Below are 20,577 nucleotides of genomic sequence, written 5' to 3'. Positions count from 1 at the left end.
TATGTGGAAATTAAAAGAATGGCACAAGAAAGAAATGATTGGCGATTGCTCCACCGATAAGAGCAAAGTTCTTTAGTTATAATGATGATGATGACAGTATAATAAATTTTGCACTTCCACCAAAACATGTAGGCGTAAAATTGCATGTAATTCAATTGAGACCTGTGCCAGACGATATTTCGACAAAAACGAATTATCTAGAACCCTTTTAATTTAGATATGTACATTTTACTCGTGTGTATATGCACCAGAACATAATCAAACGAAGCGCTAAAATTGGTTCATAAAACCCTTCTCTTCAGCCTTTGTTGACCAGAGTACCTACTCAAATCACAGCATTGCATATTTTGAGTTTACGAAAATATCACTGAACAATAATTTTTGAATTATGATGAGTAGATTAGGTTACTTAAATATGTAGTTGCCTAGTTTTTTGCTTTGATTTGATTTGTAAATAGTATAATCGTGTAAGTATCACTTGTTAAAAGACGTTTGTTTAAATAATTAAATAAATTTCATGTATTAAATTTCTCAATAAGTGAAGGTCGGCTGCCCTAAGCAGAAAACAAGTAACCCCGTTTTGACAATTTTTTGAGGAGAGCAAAAAAACGTAATTTGTCTTTTTTGTTAGGTATTTGGTCTAAAATGTAACATCTTTTTATACCATTATGTTAAGGGCGATAAAATTAAGCTTATACAGACTTTATTTTTTTATATTCTTGTATATAAAACTTTGTACAGGCATAAAATGTTTTCTGTGTAGTTTACTGCCCGAAAATCTCAGAACCATTCTACACAAATTCAAGTATCTTGTGTTTAGCTTTGAAATAGCAAGCACTCTAACATCTTAAATACTAAACATATTTGGCTCTCCGCTCAATAACTTTTCAAATTTTCATGCAATTCTAAAGGAAATGGTATCAAATGAAAGCTACTGACATAAGCTACCGAAAACCTATTTTTATTTCTTTCAGGTTTGTCGACTTCAAAATTTCTGTTAGATAATAAAATGCTTGAAAAAAAATTTTTTTTTTTATATATATTTAAAACTCATTTTCTCTTGGAAAATATACCGTTTTTTGATTAGTAATTGATGTTGCCATCCTCAGACCTTCTGACACATGGTTATTGGTACCGATTTCACCGATTTTATTTATTGCCAGAGATTATTTTGTGATACAATATCCCATTCCTTCAACAAACTCTCTGTCTTCGTGGATGGGTGGTATCAAACTTCTAAATTAACGTAAATAAAGATACGGTCGTTTATGCCAAAATACGTAGGTATTCGACACTCTCAAGGAAATCAAAATTTAAAGGGTACCTAAGTAAAAAGGTAGTATAGTAGAACTATGAAATTTGGTAAGTAATATTGTCCTACACTATATGTATGTTATGTAGTAAAGGGAATAATCTAAAAACTATAAAGTACAAAAAAATAAATAATTTAAATTTGTAAGGTGGGCGAGTCCAACTTGCACTTGAATTTTCAATAGTCCTATTTGACAGATGTCTTTGATAGGAATGAGGCTAGTGCGTGACATGGTGAGAGCTGGTGAGTCCATAAAAATCAATATTTGGGGACAATCTTTCACCCGTTGACCTAGCCACAAATTAAGCAAAGTTTGTACTATGAGTACTAGGCGACGATATACATACTTGCATAGATAAATACTTATGTACATAGCAGTGGCGGCGCGTCAAACATATCCATAAGCAAGCCGGTGCTAATTTGGCTTACATATTTCCTTTACAACTCTGCTCCAACGTCCAAAGATAGGCAAGCCGGTGGGAATCAGCTTTTATGGACGCGCCGCCACTGGTACATAGTTACTTTATTTACTATTTAACTTTACTTATGTAACAAAGTAAAAATCTAATTAAATCCTTCAAGTCAGTTTTACCTATTTCTTATAAAGCAATGTCGATTCTTGGCTATGTTACCTATTAATATGGTAAGTAATTGGTGGTTCGCTTTAGTGGCTAGTTAAACCAAGAAAAGTCTGCAGATTTTGACAGTATACGCAGTGCAGGTGTTATTTTAAACGTCAAACTTCTATGAAATTATGATATAAATAACACTGGCACTGAGTGTGCTCTCAAAATCTCTGCAGACTTTTCATGGTCTAACTCTACTAAAAGACTCCTCGAGATTGATCTTAGATGATTCACATTACCACATAACATATGTCTTTATAAAAATTCAATTATTGGCATTATTTCTGGATTAAATATTTCCCTGGATTTGGTCAATTGAATCCAGTCAGTTATTGTTTGTTTCTATTTTTTTACAAAACCTTTGGCATGGTTACAGTATGATTATGATTTTCTCTTTCTTTGGCGTAGGCGTCTATCTCATGCATTCTACTTAGTGTTCTGTTTTCATTACTGTAGAAGTGTAGACAATACAGATAATTTTAATTGTTTTAACAACACTTTTTCTTTATACTTAAATCTCACAGACTCTTCACGTGTTAGCCTTTGACACGAATATTGCTAAGCAAATTTGTTTTCTATGTATATGTTTAAACAAGGTACCTTCTGTATAACTATGTAACTAATTTCTAACCTAAATTGCAGATTCTATTGGGAGATACTTGTTTTACCATTGTAATAAACTGATTTGCAGTAACGAATATCTACGCTAAACTCAAGTATCTCGGTCATCTATATGAATTACAAGTATCTCTGTTTAGTTACTTGAATTTAGCGTAGAAATGAGACATATACTTGAATTTAGCGTAGAATACAGGGTCAAAAAAAGATGCTTGAATTTTAAAAACATGAATATTTTAAAAACTACGTATTATTTTACAATTTTTTTTTTGTGAAAGATGCGCCTGAAATTGTAGATTCCGAAAATCCAAAAAACCCGATTTTGAAAATTTCCGAGATACTTGTTTTCTGCTTAGGGCAGCCGAGGTGTATGTATGGAGTTTTTTTTTAAAGAAATATCAGTCATGAATTTAGAAACAACGTTAAAGATGTTCGAATATAAATTGCCGAAATAAGAAGATACGCCATTTCAATTTAGTAAGGGTTGTGTAACAATTTTCTTGTCGGATTGAATCTTCCAAGAATCCATCACGCCGAAACGCAATCCGCTTTGATCGCAATTTGTTACAAATCACCAACAATCGCACACTCAATTTAATTTAATAAACTGTCAAAAGCCGTCTCTACCTGTTAGTGTTTACAAATGGACCGGACATGCGTTTCCCGCCTCGGTTTCCCAATAGGGGGCTACGATTCGCACCCCCATGATGAATTCACCTTTTATTTTGTCCCACTCGACTCGATTGAGAGTGATTTTTGAGCGTGAATGGGCAGCCAGAGTAATTTGCCACTGACAAGGCGAAATTAATGTTGAAAGCCGTAAAAGATGGACTAAAGTCAATCAAAGGTTTTTTCGCACTTTTATTGATTCCGTCTAGCAGAAAATGCATATTTTTGCTTCAGGTTAGGTTATTTAAGAGAAGTAAATAGGTATCCATTATACTGTGAAAACGAAATACATAGTAAATTGTGTCACAAGGAAGCAAAATGACATTTTACGGCGAGGGCGTACATTGGAATCTGAACAAAGCGAAGGATTCTATAAAAATTTACTCCTGAGTATAGCGAGGGATTCTTAATTAGAATCCTGAGCATGGTGAAGGATTTAAATGTTAGGTAACGCCCAAGGTGAAAATCTCTTCTCTTCATATCACCTTTGCAGCTGTGAGGAAATTATTATGTTCCAAAATATACTTTAACCTAAAAAAATACTAGGAGTCAAAGAAAAAAATCGTGTCCTAGAATAGAAAAGTACCATTTTGATCTCTCCTAGCAGGGAAGAAAAAGCCCTTTTCCGAATAAGTGGTATGAAATTTTTTTTACCATTTTACAGTTGGACGTAACGTACCTACGTAACTAATAGAGTTGGGCAAGCGAAGCTTGTAATAGATGGCGCCAGTATATTTCTTTTCCTGTTAATGCTACCAATACTGTCATATTCTTGTTTTTGAAACTTTGTGATTTGTACGCTAAACCCTTTAAGCCAAATTCCCAAGAATAAAACTAGAAACAGAGGAAACCTATGCTGGTGCCATCTATGAAAACCTTTGACAGTCGCCAACCCCATTAAACGTATCTCTGGATATTTACTATTCACTATACCGCCGATTCCTGCAAGTCGAGCAGAATCTTAGCAATGTGTCCGAGGGACCCTCGGAATAGTTCTAAGACAATAAATTATTTAATAACCCCGAGATCTGAGCACGACCCGTGCACTTAATCACATTCGACTGAATCACCTCTTTGCCAACTATTAATTTAGTCCTCATTAAGCCTGTGATAGTTACAGAACTGCCAATTTTGAAATATACCTTCTTGTTGAGATATATGTTCATAATTTAAAATTAACCTCTTTGATATTAACACTGTACTTACCTGAAAATTTACGCTAACTTATTTAAGATCGACAATCACAGTTTGCAGGCCTTGTACTAACTTTTTTTTTTGTAATAAATAAATATTATATTTTCTTTGTATTTTAATAAATAGTCGACATAATTTTATTTTCAAGGTATTATTGATATATGCACACTTTGCTTCCGAATTCGAATCTCCAACCTGTTTTGAAGTAGGTACCTAATAATACTGTTTATTTCGCACGGAGCCCCTTAGAAACCTTCGAACTTTATCTAATTCCGGCAGCGTTATATTTCAAAGCTTGTGAAGTCTCATCTGTAATTATTCATCTCGACTGACCACTGCTGACCGGTGCCGGGGTAGTGGCACTTGGCGACTCGTTGGTAAGACGAGCGTCGTTACATTTGATAACCCCATGCTTATGTAAGTACTAAATTAACGTCTCAATATCAGGTGAGTATACTAATCTCACATATCGAACGAAATATTTGTTTACTTTGCAACTACGAGTAAGTATTTTTGTAGGTACTGGCAACCGAATACCTAAGCGTACTTGAGGCTTCCTGATTACAGATAGAAACTTGGTCCGACCAGTGATGAACAAGAAACTCTTTAGTTCAAAAGGCAAGTTGTTCTCCGTTTGGAGCTCTTGGTAACTAACGAGGAGTTTGTAGGACTTCGGCGGGCACTATTGTTAGTGCACTATCTGTCTTAATAATAATATATCGTAATAGGTATTATTTCAGGTGTGGTTTTTGTTTTTAGGTAGATACATTTTTTTTATAGTTTCCGGACTGTGAAATGATTATATTTCGGCGTTGATGTCTAATGATATAATCTGGCGGTTGAATAGCAGTCTGCGGCCACGTGTACCCGGCATCTGCTAACTTTTAATTTTCTCCCGGTAGAATGCGGGAAGGGGTGGCCGTTTGATGGGCCCAGGGTCGGCGAAGTTCGAACGCTTTATAACTGTGTCCGGCTTTAAGTGGGTGTAAAGTTTCAACACCCTTTGATTTACTTGCTGCTCGGAAAGGTGCGACAGATCGGACGAAATTTGTTTGACTTTGTATTTTTCACCGTTTCGCATTTATTGCATTCGTGTTTTGTTTTGTTTTCCGAATCCACTTTATTGCGTTCGCTTCCCTGTGAAAGTTATTCGCTTTGATTTACGGGCGCAAATTTGCACCAATGTCGAATTGGGTTCGAGTTATGCTTTGATTCAACCCTTTACATTGTCACCGCCGGGGGAAAACGGGGGACAATGCTAACCGTATAATGGGCGCCGCAATAATTACTGTAATACCTTAAAGGACCACCTCAATCCCCTAATCGGAAGCCAAACTAACGTGGCGCCGTCCCGCATAGAAATATCTTAAATTGGCAACACGGTCCGGCGGGCCGACCATAAAACATCTTAATGAGTGGAGCTAGCAGCTGCGGATCCCATATTGCTGCTCTCATATCCATGCAAACTACCCACGGCCGCCGTCTTAGCTGCCTTACTTTCCTCCTCCTTGTTTACAAGTCGACAACTAATTTGATGCAATATGTGCATAGGACAACATTACGGGCGCTATCTCCTCCGTGCGTGTCTTGCATACATTTGCTTCCTTGCTCACCGCTACCCGCAGCCTGACCCTGCCGCCAACCCTCCATATTCAAATTGCCCCCGGACCGGTCATTTGAACGCGGATTTGTTATAAGATTAAAGGAAGATTTCACTTGTGAAACAATATGGCAGACAATTTACATATTTCGTTTCCTTATTAGTTTCGGGATATTTGTTTTGGGGCCGGTGAATTTACATCCACTGACCGATTAAATGGCCCTTAGGCGTCTTTAATGGGGGTGCCGCGTGGTCGTTGTTGGCCTTAGCAAATGTGTGCTTATGCGTAATTGAATATTTTATGGGCTGTAGCAAATCTGGTGCTGACACTTTATTGATTACGCGATTCCAGATGCTTCTCTAGCTAAGCCGAGTTCCATTCGAAAGCATACCTATTTCGTTCCTCTGTTTGTAGAACTAACATCACTCTCGTCATGCCTTTTCAGTTTGCTCCCGTGTTTATCGTTTGCATTTATCTGTTGACTGTTTTTATTCCGCGGTTGACATTTACCCTCTGTTTCAACAAGCGCGCCATTATCCGGCGAGTTTCTTTCATTCGGAACACGAGTGCTCGCGCGGCATTACCTCTATTCAAGTCGAGATAGCTTCACTTAGTTTCCTCTTTTTCAGTACGGACGGGTTAATTTCTGCATCTTTATTATTCGAGTGGCCGGTGTATGGGATGGTGCAGTCTAGTCTGTCTGGTGGCGTAGATTGTGTGGCGGAAAGCAAACTTGAATTGTTAGGTCGCCGCGTGGAGGTAATGAACGCGGCGCGGGTGGGACACCAGAGGAGCTGGAGGCTAGTCAGAGCGAGAGGCCCGAAGGGAGGGGGTGCAGGCCAGAGAGGGTGCAACGCGTCCTGTATGCACAGCGCCGCTTCCGCATTCGTTAATGCAAAAGCGGGAACAGACTTCAGGTGTACATTTTCAGCGCCTGTGTGCTTTATACTCGATGTCAAGGCGTGCGTCTTTATGCAATACTACGCCTTAATTATTATTACATTTTATCTCGCATATGCGCCGATATAGCTTCTCCAAGTGATTACAAACTTAAATGTGAATAAGTAGGTACCTACGTAACAAACTTACGCTGATCGATTCATATTTAAGGAAGAGTTTCAACGTCGCGGCATTTCATACCACGTCTTATTTTCATTCCATAATAAAAGAAAGCCGAAACCGACGGCTTAACAATTCATTATTACATTCGTTCATTTCAGCTTCATTAAAATCGCATTAGGATTAATTTTTCTCGTCCCCGTTTTAATTCGCAGTGAGCAGGGGCCCGCCGGACCGCTGCAATCATCCGCGTCAATATTTGCCAGCTTACCTGCCCGTTTTATGATTTTGCATAAAAACAAGTACGGTTACTAAGAGTTATAAGTATTTATATAACTAGTTTTTAATTAGAATAGGTGCAGAATCACGTTGTCCGACCAAGTTGCACATACATATGTATTACCGCTTAAAAAGCCGTAAAAATACGTTTTTTATTGTTATGTTAATACATTAACGATAAAAAAAATATTCCATTGATAACAGGCCAAGTAAACTATTCACTTCGTTCATTCGCCCCCAGTAGCTAAGGTACAACATAACTATTGTAGCTTAATCAACGGGGACGCATTCTGTAACTGATATCATTTACGAGTATGAGCCCTTGCAGTGGCTAGCAGCCAGTTATAGGCGGTTGATTAAGATTAGTCGGTCCACATACTCGTACGCCTAGTGTAGGACACCACGTGTAGAAAGTGCTGTGGTATAGTCACAGTGGTTGCTACGACCTCTAACCCTTACGCCAATTTTTGAATCATAGTGTAGCATTTGCCACGTACATGAACTTTTGCCAAGTAATTAGATTTTAATTTTGATAAATAAACTGACTTAATTTTCACGGGGAGTTTTTGTTTTGTATTTTCTAGATAAACTACGACTGAGTAATATTGAACTGTTATAAGTACTAATAAACTTTGACATAAATATTTCATCAGCCAGCTTGATGGTCTGTTTGAACAGAATGAAGACGGTCATCAGATTACTTATTGGATTATTGACATGTACCTAATAAAGACACATAATAATAAAAACAATTACTCTGTGTCGTTTTATTTAGAGCTTTGACATTTTGTGACATTTTGGAGTAATTGTTAGTTCATGCAGAAATAAATATTACATAAAATAGAGATTAATGATTCGCGTATAATATAAAACTTTATTTTAAATATAACTGCATTTAATAAAGTATATCGTCACTTTAAGTAGCATATTTTATAGCTGAATATCGTCTTTTTACAGTGGCAAATACCACACACAAAGGATTTTTGACCCTAAACTGAGCTCTAAAGTTGTGTTCACAACGTGGAATGAAAATCGATATTTCATTTTCAAATCGATGCACCGAAGCCTTACGATACATTCGCACGCGAGTCCTTCTCGAACCCTTGCCAACAGATATCTACAATATTATTAATTCAAGCATATTAATAAAAGGTGTCATGTTACGACCACACCGACTTCGCAGGAAGCATGGCCCGGTGCGCCATCCCGACCAAAATAATACAAAGACACTGAACTGCAACGATTTTTTACTTAAAATGTTTCGATTCTAGCCGAACTCCGATTCGATTGTCAGACCGATTTAATCACGCCTCGTTGAATGTGCTGGAGAAACGATTATGTCAATATTTTGACCTTAGTTCCATGACGATAAGGGGCTCAGGTGATCTGAAAATACTACACGCACTTAAAAAATAAATCTAATGTATTTTCAGATATTTCGCACGTGGATAACACAAACATAAAAAACATGTTAAGTCAGAAATGAAATTTTTATACTTGAGCAGTAAAAACATGAGTACCGCTCAAACGACTAAAGTGACAACTGGCTTCACGGCTCAATCATCGTTAATCTCATACGACTGCATGTCTATACATTTATGAGTTTTATGGATTTGTATGTATTTACTACTTTTAGTTTTGACAGAAACCATATCAAGTGGGTATCAACCAATAAACGACTTGACATATTTACACATGTGTAAGGCAAATATTCAATGAATCCCGTGTGCTACATGAATTCTAGCAGCACGACACGATCCTAAGTTTATTTGTCTATTTAAACTAATAAAAAAATAAAACCCATTTCGGAGATTTTTTAAATATAACTTTTTCAACGAATCCAGGAGTTGTCCAAAATTATATGAATAGTGCCGGGGGCCTCAATATCGAGAATCGGACGTTTCACGGTCCGTAAGTCCGAACCGTATCGATACGGGTATAATAACCAGTGGAATGGTAACTATAAAGAGAGATTGTATTTTTTACTAGCATCGTAAGAAGTCGGAATGTCCGACCGGCCCTTTGATCGTTTTGATAAGTGCTCGCGATTTTTTCTTCCCTTTTTTGTTGATAAAAATTCTGTGGCGCCGTTATTGATATTGTTTTGAAATGTAAGATGGAATGTTTCGAGGGATGACTTAGAAAAGTAGGATATTAAAAAATATTAAGCTGTTTGACGTAGGTAGAGTTTTTAAACCTAAGTTGTAAACCAAAGAGTAATAAAGTCATGTTTCAGAAATAAAAAAAATCACATTAATTGGAAATATTTATCTGGTAAAGTCGCGCTCAGCCCCCTCGCCCAAGAACAATAATCCGCACAGTTTTAACGAAAATTGTTATCGCCTGCGCCACCCGCTCATAAATATCATGCTTGCCGAAATAAAACAGAGAAAATAGATAAACAGCTAAACGGTGTCCGCTCTGGCCTGCAAACGGGACAGTGGTGCAGATGGATCGTGATGAAAAATGTCCTTATGAAAATAAACAATTAAATATATTTTTTTTACAGTTTTGTGTGAGTTGTAAAATTAAGCGCACTTACTATTTGAAAGTATATTAATTACTTATTTCCTTAGACATAACCACAACCTTTTGATTAATGAGGTTTTAGTACTTATATTCAGATAGACATCCAAAACAAGCGTTTCCAAACACGGTTGAACTCTTTCGGATTCACACAAAAACTTCAAATTAAGCTTTTGTGTCAGCGCACAACATACTTTTGAATAGGTATTGTAGATCACTTTTTAACATAGGTAACATTTATTATAACTTTATCTTACGAATATATTCGTTAAATCAAAATAAAAAAAGTATTATGTGTGATTATTATATCTACCCTAGCTGAAAAACAAGATGTCTGCTTCCATTCCGTTTATCTATCCAACATTATTTCATACACATCTATCGGAAAGCCATTCAAACAGTGTCTGATTTTATTCTAGGCAATTTATTTTCAATAAAGAACTATAAAAAAGACTTATCTAAATTGCTCGGGTGCGACTGAGGGGAGTGGCTGTCATAAAAACCGATTCATATTTATGTGTTCTACACAGACGGAGAAACGACAACTATCGCAGTGATCATATCTTAGTGATGTTAGCTTTATACACTCCTGATAATCTTCGAGGGTGACAACATCCCGCATATACTGTTAAAAGAAAACCGTAACTGAAATTTCACTTAGGAATCATAACTAATGTCTTAAATTATAACTTTATGAGCCGCATGCAAACTTGACAGCTTTATTTGCATATTTTGAAAATTTATCTTGATCCAAATTCGATCAAATGACTCAATTGGATATAGCACCGTTTTGCTTATTTTTCTATATTGGTATTAGGGAAATGCGCTGTCAGTAATTTTAAAAAAATGAGATCAAACACTATGATCAGATTTGTAGGTACAGTCGACGTCAAAGATATGTTTACACTTTTGCATCTTACTCCCGTGTATTAAGGCGAAAACTGTAAACATTTTTGACGTCGATTGTACTATGTGATAATTATAGAATCATAATATAGATTCATGCAGTTTGATTCATGCTTAAAGCGGAGTGGAAATTACCGCAAAAACTCTTTTTATATCTCATTATCTTATATTAAAAATATTTTGCTTACAATGTGAACAATAGCTGGAATATTTTTTTCGAGTTATAATAATCGTAAAATAAAATGCTGAGACATAAAGATCGGTGTTAAATTATTGATACAAAGAAGCGAAGGAAGCATTTGATCGCTCGGGGCCCTGAGAGTAACATTATACACAGCCCTCGAGAAGCGTCCATCTAATTATGACCACTAAAAACGGTAATTTCAATGCTTAATCTGTTATCTTGGGACATTTATCGGCATTTCTCATGATAGCCACTATTCGTTTCGATAAAAACAATACAATACAAAACGAATATCCTACGTCATATTAGCAACGTTAAGCAATAACTGTCATTTTACTGAATCTTATTTTATTTCTACGCAAGTTATTTTCTTATTTAGCTTTATCTAAAGTGTGCTGTATCCAAATTATCTATTATTGAACTTAATTCAGTAGTATATAGACTTATTTTATTTAGCGCATTTAAACTAATTTATTTTAGCATCTCGGATATAAATAAAAAGACTGGATTATAAAATCGACTGGAATATGAACTCTACAGCACAACCTACATACCTATTATTCGAGCAACATACCCTAGGCGACCGTATAAGCCATTTATGAGTGGAAAGCATTAAAGAAAAGAGAACTTGATAAATACATAGACTATAAAGATATAGACATACATAATAACAAGAAAAATAAGCCGCGTGCAAGAAAACGGCTTGCGGCAAACGAGCCCGCGGAAAGCATTGTTCCGACTTTGAAAAACGGAACAAAATGAACGAGGGGAAGGAAATCGGATGAAAATATGAAAAGAATACACATTGTGTAGAAAGAAGTGAAATGAAACGTCGGAGATCGGGTCTCAACCGCGGCGCGGTCCGCAAATATAATTTGCATAGTCAAATAGCCCAACTTTTGTCTGCAGCGGATGTTCGCAACCATATTCGTTCGTTGCTTTTTAACCACACTCCCATTCTGTATCGGGTAGGGCTTTTATTGCATTTTTCCCCTTTGAACGGATTCCTTCAATATTTCGTTGGTTCGTTTTTATTCATACGCTCGGTCATCGAATTGTTTCGCTTCATATTTCGCACGCTTCGTTCCGTTCTGTTAATTCCGTTTGTGATAGTCCTCTCATTGGTAGATGCAATTTTCTTAGTTGAATCCATTTTATTTAACTACACAAATATATTCAAAACTCCGTGATCACAAAGAAAATTTAATAATTAAAAGACAAGTCATCCTATCTAACTAAAGCAATGTGCTTTCAATAGAAGTTCAAAGAAATATTTAAAAAGAACAATGAAGTTATTAACATAAAAATATGATCGCTTTGAATACCGAACTACCGAGTGGTATAAATCGTCATAACCGCTTTTATTCAACCAGCATCCGCATCAAATCGAATGAAATAATCGATTCGATTATTCCGACTCATCATTGGTTCCGAGTGAGAGCAATAGGCCGGATTATGGAACACAAAGGACGCCGCCGAGCCGTGGATGCATAGACAAATATTGACTCCTTGAAACAATGAACGCCGACGTCGTCGCCCGCCCGCTTTCAATGGGGAAGGAAGCTTTGATTGACGCCTTAAATTGGAAAGAACTAATGACTGATACTTAACGTATGTACACTAATAAAATACAAAACGAACATAATACCGTTGGCGACTTGCAAACGTATAGAATATTAAGCAACTGTAGTTTTATACAACCTGCTACAGGTTTTCACGTGTTCTCACTGACGTAGGTATTTAATTTATGTGGAATTAACACAACCGGCTTTAGCTTTGGTATTGTTAATTTACGCATAGTAAACAAAAGAGGTGAGATGAAAAGATCCGAAAATAAGCGTCAGTCGAGTGCGAAACTGTTTTGAGAGGTGTTAGAGCGAATCGATGCTCGGACTCGATGGTCCGACGAATTTTCCACTGAACGGACATCTGGACGCCAACCTTTGTATTGGAGAGAAATTAACTGAAAAAGGATCCTTCCATCTCGGAGCATGTAATTATACACGGTTACGTAAACTAAAAGTTGTCAAAAGTGAGTTCTTATAATAAATTAAATAACTAATTAAATAAATAATTGACGGTTGTAATGTGTAGGTACCTACCTACCTACATACCTACCTACTTACAAGTTAAATAATATGTTTTTTCAAAATGATTTTTTTTATTGCACGTAATCTACCTAGGTACCTCCGGCCTTTGATTTATTGTATGCTTAGATTTTTCAAGGTTTTAGCCTTTTCTAGATCTAACTCCGTCCATATAAGAACTACCTACTTCTTGTCTACAATATAAGTACATATAAGAACTACCTACTTCTTGTAGACAAGAAGTAGGTAGTTCTTACATGGACGGAGTCCTCTAGTACACAAACCTTTTACTATCATTATAAAACACAGTTCCTCGCTACTCGTACGTTATTACCGGTCCGTGTCGAAGGTCGCGCGATGACAAATGATGCGTACGAGTGGATCGCAGTTTCATTACCAACCACATTAATTACTAGCCAATGCTTAATGAGAAAACGCTCTTTGGTTTTATTTGCTATTTTCCTTTGTTAGTGACTTGTACATTTAAATTAAATTAGTTGGTACTTATTCATAACTGAACCGGTACTCTGGTCTTTTATGCAAAGATGGTGGCGGTGCGGTGCAGTCCCTGCTCAGTGGCTATGTGGCGGTTTTGTAGCCTTGGGCTCTGTTGCTAAAAGGATAGAGAATAAAAATCTATTTTATCTAGCCTATTTATACTCATCAATGTGAACTTGACATGACAATTTTGAGAATTGAAAAGTTAATTTGGTCAATGGCAATGTATCACGGTAAATCCTAAATCAGCGAATTCAGCGATATTAAATCGAAATAGGTAATAAAATATGTATGTGTGTAGAATCTACACATCACTTCGCATCTGATGTAGGCTAGACATATAAATATGTTTAAGATAAAAATGTTTTCCAGATACAATATTATATCTCAAACACAAAAGTGCCATGAGACTTTTATCAAATTAATGTTTGTGCAATCCTTAACCTACTATTCAGTTAGGAAAAGCACAGCGATATTAAAAACGTGACATCTTCAAAGTTAAAAACAGTATTGAAAAAGTTAACAAGATTCAAGTTTGAGTTATTCATTGAATCCAAACGTCAACAGCATTTTTCAGCATCCAATCAAAGTTGTTGTATCGCATATTTTTAATCCTCCAAACCGAGCATGCCCCCAGGACGTTGCGGAAGGCTGTAACTTGCACTTTGTATTATTCATAGTGTTACCGTGACGCGGACGCGCTTTCCCTGAAATATAAAACTAGTTTATGACGCAGATCGAAGCGCTAAATTAACATGATTCGATTTTGAGTTAGTGGTTCTGCAATAGCACTGAAAACTAATTAGAAATACATTTAGGCCAGAAAAGATAACTTTTTTTAAGATATATTTCTTTATTACGCACTTATTTTTGACTTCGGGTTCTGAATCGCGAAGCGAAGTAATAATTAATAAGCTTTCAACACAATCGTTTCGCAGAAATCTTAGCACATCTTACTGTCGCCATGACGCCCCTTGCCGAAGGAGGCGTCCATCAACACGCATCGACTCATCATTCGTCAATCGAGCATTCGAGAGAAAAAGATAGACATCGCGCATTGTAACCAGAAAGAAAGGGAAACCTTCATGTAAACCACCGATTATCGACAGTAATAACAAACGAATTACAGACGAGCACTACGAGCACGAATCGAAGGTTTTTAGTCTCCGTGATTGAAATCGAAAAGCTCGATCGAGGAAAAGAGATAGCTTTGCAGTCTCAAAGTTTGGTTACGTGGAGTTATGCATATGATGCACGGTCGGAGTATGGCGAGCGGGTATGCACGGAACCGTTTATTTAGCCGGGGTTTTGTTGTTCTGCGTGCGGTATTCGTAGTAATTGTTATTTCGATACGGTGCGAGCGCGCTGTGCGATTAAAGGTGACTTTGACTAAGCCCTGATAGCATTTATGGAACGTTGTTCAGCTGTCGAGTCAACACGGTCAATGCAATGTTGTCTTTATGAGAATCGTTTCTATAGTACCTAACATACTGTCGGACGTACCATTAAATGAAATGACATTGTCGAGAATTCTCAAATACGACGTGAAAAATCTCATTCTCATTCAGCTGCTTATTGTTATTTTAACCAAAACCAAAACATAAAAATATGATTATGATACCAAACTACAAATGTGTTTGATTGTGTATATAAAAGCGCACCTTAGCTACATTAAGTACCTACCTATGAAGATGAGCATTCTGGGATTAAAAAGGGGACTTTGTTTTATAATGTGTAGTTTTTACTCACATATTTTAACTATTAGTTAAAGATAAGATTCAGATCATTAATTATGTTAGTACAAATCCACATTAATAATTCGATCAAGACCGACGAAAATCATAAATATTTTCTCTCTTGTTCGTTTTTAAGCCGTATGATAAGTTATTTAGTCTGATAAGATTATTGAGGGTACCTAATAGGTACCACTGGAGCATAGTTAGATGCCTTACATGTAAATAGTGTATGGTTACTTAATGGGGCGAAACCTACATTATAGCTGACTCTACCCAAATCTTTTATTTATCCTAAATATTTCCCTAGCAAAAGCCGTGAATAAAATAGTGATCAGATTAACCCGTGGAGCGCCCTACTGTCACACGAGTGCTGGTAACTAGTGAAGGAGTTCCATACTACGGTCAAAGAGAATAAAGTCTATAGAGACGGATTGTCAAAGTAAATTATGTAGCCACTGTAAATTTACTGCCATCTTTCGACAGAACATAAAACTGTTAGAACGCCATTTGACTTTGATCCTTATTCTTTCACTGATATGTGTTAACTTATTAAATATTAATCTTCACCCCAACTATTCGACTATAGGCCAAAGGTATGGTTCCATGTTTTCGAGCGATGGCGCCACAACCTTCAGCCTATGCTCGAGTAGATGGCGTGAATATTAATATTTAAAAAGTTAACATATCAGTTAATGAATAAGGATCAAAGTCAAATGGCGTTCAAACAGGTTTAATCTTCTGTCGAAAGATGGCAGTAAATGAACTGTAGCTACATAATTTACCATGACAGTAACTCTCTACTTCAAATGCTCTTTGCTACGGTAATTCTGGGGCGCTCCACGGGTTTAATACTGTATCATAACAAGATATATTATAACAGTATGGTTAATGTTGCTATTTGTTGACAGTGATGTACCAGAAGCGGTTAAAGAAGGAACGAAAACAACGGCAGCATGTGCAGGACCAGCTAGAGCAGGAATTAAAGCGGCGGCAAAAAATCGAGGAGGCGCTCAAGCAGTCCGGTGCGCCCGCTGAGATCCTCAGGATCGTTACTGGTGAGTAGGAGTGGATCAGTGACAGCTGAGCTGCAGCGGTGGAGGAGGATCGAGGAGGCGCTCAAGCAGTCCGGCGCGCCAGCTGAGATCCTCAGGATCGTTACTGGTGAGTAGGAGTAGATCAGTGACAGCTGAGCTGAAGCGGTGGAGGAGGATCGAGGAGGCGCTCAAGCAGTCTGGTGCGCCCGCTGAGATCCTCAGGATCGTTACTGGTGAGTAAGAGTGTAAACAAGGGCAACTAAGCTGAAGCTGAAGAGCAGTGACAGAATGCCAAGACGGCGCTCCAGTCTGGAGAGAAAAAATCTACTATTTTAAAGGGTGAACAAAGTGAGCTCTGTAGTAGAAAGCATCCATGTTATATTCGTTATAAAAACATACAGCTACAAACAAGAAGAAAAAGGAGCAACTTCTAATAGTAACAGAATCGTGGTTTAATACATCATCTATAAGAACAGCATAAGCAACACATCTATTACTTATAGTTACTGTAAGTATTATTTGGAATACCATATGTAGACTACGAGTATTCCCTTTAGGCGCGTATTTAATAGATATATGCGTAGATAATGAACTCCGCTAACTGAGATTAGTTTCAACAAGTTAATCATCATATAAAACGTCTCAGGCATGTCAAATTGTCAATGCTATCACTATCAGACTTATTCAACAAGTTATAATGTGCGTATATGCCTCTGACATGTTAACTTGCCGTCTGTCAAACTATCTATTGAAGTTCATAAGCAAATTTAATAAAGTCATGAGAGGCTGCGCCGTAATTTAAATCTTAATAGCTTCGGTTTAGTATTGGTAGTTTAATTGTAGATGGTATGACTTGTGACCTTGTTGTTTGATGGGGTCGAGTCGAGTGCGTGACGTAAGAAGGGCGGGCGAGCGCTGGTGAAGGCTTGTACTAATCTCCGTGTCAGGAAATCGTTTCGCAGGCCATTTCAAACGAGGGTTCGGTACTGAACTCACACGCATTTAAGTTCAATTTCTTGCATAATCGCTGTTTGCTACAGCATTTATTGGCTGTCAATCAGGCAGATTACCCCGTACCATTTACTTATTAGCCTAGCTTAATGCATACCTCTACGAGTTTAACATGCGAATAATGATTCGAGTATTGTTGAACACAGATTATTAAAGAGATAGGTAGATGAAATTATTAGGTTAGCGTGGTCCCCTTAATTGGCTATTAGGCGGAGTTTAGTTATTGTTATCAATTTTACCTATGCCCGTTCTTTAGGGCACTGAAAACAATTTGGTAGGAGAAACTGGCTTACTATTTATGACAGGAGATTCAAACTTGTTAAGTAAGATATTTCACCATAAAAAAAATACATAAATACATCTCTGAGGAATTTTCTGAGACACAACCTAACACGGTAGTATGTTTACAGAGAACCTCGCATCACCGGCACAGGAGCCGGCGCGGCAAGAGCGCGAGAACGGCGACAGCAAGCCTCCCAGCACGGAGCCGCCAGCGTCCTCGCCGCCCTTCCAGCGCGACCCGCCGCGTACGCCCGACAAGCCGCAGTGGAACTACCCGCCGCCGCCCGTCGACATCATGGCCGGCGGGGCCGCCTTCTGGCAAAACTATTCCGGTGAGTATCCCTCACATTTTGATGCCTCAAACTATATCTGAAGCCTTCGATGGCCACATTAATCGGGGTCGATATTAGAATGATTAATGTTTTCAACAATATTTTTTTGTTGAAAAAGGGAAATACTTGTCTGGTTGGTCCAGTTATCATGCCACAATATATATCTTGTTTTTTTTTAATGTGAGGCACGTTTGTGTCAAAGTAGGGATATTTTTCAGCACACCTGTGCTATAAAATGGTTTATACACCTGTATAAACCATTTTTACTGATTGACTAAAGAAATTGTAGATCATACCGAGCTGTACGTATTGTAATAAAAACTCAAAAGCATAGTTACGAATAAGTATAGTATAATTTTTAAGTCATACAAATAATGACTTCCAATAACTAAGAAGTACCTTCCAAAAAATTCATATTGTGTTTTATTGGGGTAAGTTTGATATGAATGTACGATTGCCAAGTTATTGAACCCACTAAAAGTTAAGGGTAGAGCTCCCTTAAACTGGAATGTTCGCTGTACATACTTATTTGTAAAACTTGTTATTACATCATGAGTTTTAAATTCCAATTGAGCGTGCCAATAAAAACAACAAACACAAATAACTTGTGCACCAGCTCTTTTTTCCATTCACAGTTTTGTATTATAGTTCGTTTTTTTTAGCATTAGAAAGAACTTCGCAGAAGTAAGCTTGTGGTTCCAAATCCGGCACTTTTAACGGTAATAAATTGAAGTAAATTATATGTATTGACCGTGCTACATTAGATAATTCAATATATATTAAGAATTAAAGAGGCTGATAGAAACTGTACGCTTACTTCTGTGGAGTTCTTTCTAATGCTAAAAAAAACGAACTATAGGTAGGTAACATTGTATCTTTGTAGAGAAACAAAAATTTGTAGAATTGACTGTGAGTTTACATTCAAATGAAAGCTTTAATAATCTCGCGTATTTTCCAGACGAGTACTTACAAAACGAATTGCATTTCAAGTGGAAAGCAACTAATTTAAGTGTTGCCTTACCCCAAGTATCATTCAAGACGCACGCAAACACGCGAAACGAATTAGGCACTCGCAATAGCGAAACGGAAAAAGGTCTAGGGTCCCAACAACTAGGTAGAAGGAAATGTTGTGATTATTTTAGACACGAAACCAAATTATTACAATTAGCTGAATATTTACGAGTAACACACACAGCTAACACACTTTCTTCGTATATGTAATATTGAGGCATTGGCTGGATTAATGAAGTCTTTTAAACTATAAGTGTAATTTCTTTTTTAATACAGTTGCTCAAAAAGTGCTACTTTACGTAGCTGTTTAGCGTGCGGAAAGTTGGTTATCTCGAACTAGTGCTTTTTACTATTCCAATTTTTTTAAATTTATACTTGTTCCAATTCACGACTACTTATTGATGAGTGTTAATATTAGTTTCCTTTAAACGTCGTAATCAGCATAAAAACCTACCGTTAATGTAAGAATACGAAAAATATTACATATTTCATATTTAATTACTTACCTCTTCATCATTATAACACGTTTATTTTTTAATATTCAATATTGAAAATTCCGTTCTTAATAAGTTGACTGAATGGAACGGAATAGCTGTCAAACGCCATAGATATAATATACTTAAAGACGACGTCTAACCGAGCTGTCACTGTTACCACTTTTGTTTAGTGTACGATTAACAATGTTTTTCTTATTTTTTCGCAACTGTATTAAAAAACGTCGTTCGATACACGTGCGGAAATGTCATCACTAGCATCGAAATGTACTATTTCACCACACAAGCTCGAAAAGTAAGCCTACTTTGCACTTCAAAAACTGATAGCATTTTATTCACATGTGAGGCAAAGTAAACAAATGCAAATTTTGAACTTTGTTTTCTTATATTTGCTGGTAGAATTGACTTTTAAATGATGATTGTGGATGATAAATATTTAATAACATTCATTTGGATTTGATTTGGTTTGATTTTGTTTGATATTTTACATTAAATATTTGCTTAGGGTTGGTGTGGTAAAAAATTTTGTGTTTCACTCGGGGGCAAATTTTGTTTAACCCTTTGCTTTGAAACCCTCGCAACGCTCAAGATTCCATTTTTCGAACCTTTCGCTAGCTCGGGTATCAATATTAGCACGAGCGGTTAAACAACAACTTTGCCCCCTTGTAAAACAAATAACTACTTGTATAACGACTACAGACAAATCAAAACTCACGAATATCAAAACTATGTTCCCTATGCCTACAACTAGGTACCTATTTATGTCTTGGCAGTCCTCGAGTCAGTATTTACCTAAACGAAGACGGTAAATATGAAAGTTGTTTGCAGGAAAACAAAAATTAAAACTTGATTCTTTTCAACGCTTCTTGCAGTGCCGTCGTCGGTAAAAAAATCGTAAATTAGAAAAGTTTCTCTCCTTTCTTTGACGAACGGGATGAAAACAAAATATAACGCAGATAGAAGTCTTTTCATTCAAATGATAGGTTTTAATTAAAAATGGGTAATTGATTTTCCAGAGTTTTATAGAAAAAGTTTTAAGTTTTAGAAAAGTAACAAGAGGTCGTAAGTTTCAATCCTGACTCGGTCATAATAACTTTTTATAAACTTAACAGTTATCA

The 20,577-nt window shown here is 36.8% G+C and overlaps 2 protein-coding genes across 9 annotated transcripts in view; one reads left to right on the top strand and one right to left on the bottom strand.

The window, feature by feature from the left end:
• LOC134663736 (protein retinal degeneration B) overlaps positions 1–20,577 on the bottom strand; it is a 427,614-nt gene that overhangs the window by 139,041 nt on the left and 267,996 nt on the right. The gene's annotated exons all lie outside the window — the stretch shown is intronic.
• Positions 1–20,577, top strand: part of LOC134663766 (dachshund homolog 1) — a 165,928-nt gene that overhangs the window by 138,219 nt on the left and 7,132 nt on the right. For all 8 annotated transcript variants that reach the window (XM_063520292.1, XM_063520266.1, XM_063520257.1 and 5 more), the window contains 2 exons: positions 16,204–16,350; positions 17,751–17,954. In XM_063520292.1, coding sequence (XP_063376362.1) covers positions 16,204–16,350; positions 17,751–17,954 — 351 coding nt within the window. The remainder of the gene's footprint in view (positions 1–16,203; positions 16,351–17,750; positions 17,955–20,577) is intronic.

The sequence above is a fragment of the Cydia fagiglandana genome, chromosome 1, assembly GCF_963556715.1.
Source record: "Cydia fagiglandana chromosome 1, ilCydFagi1.1, whole genome shotgun sequence".
Lineage (NCBI taxonomy): Eukaryota > Metazoa > Arthropoda > Insecta > Lepidoptera > Tortricidae > Cydia > Cydia fagiglandana.
The sequence above is the reverse complement of the archived record's forward strand: the minus strand, read 5'-3'. Positions and strand labels throughout refer to the sequence as shown.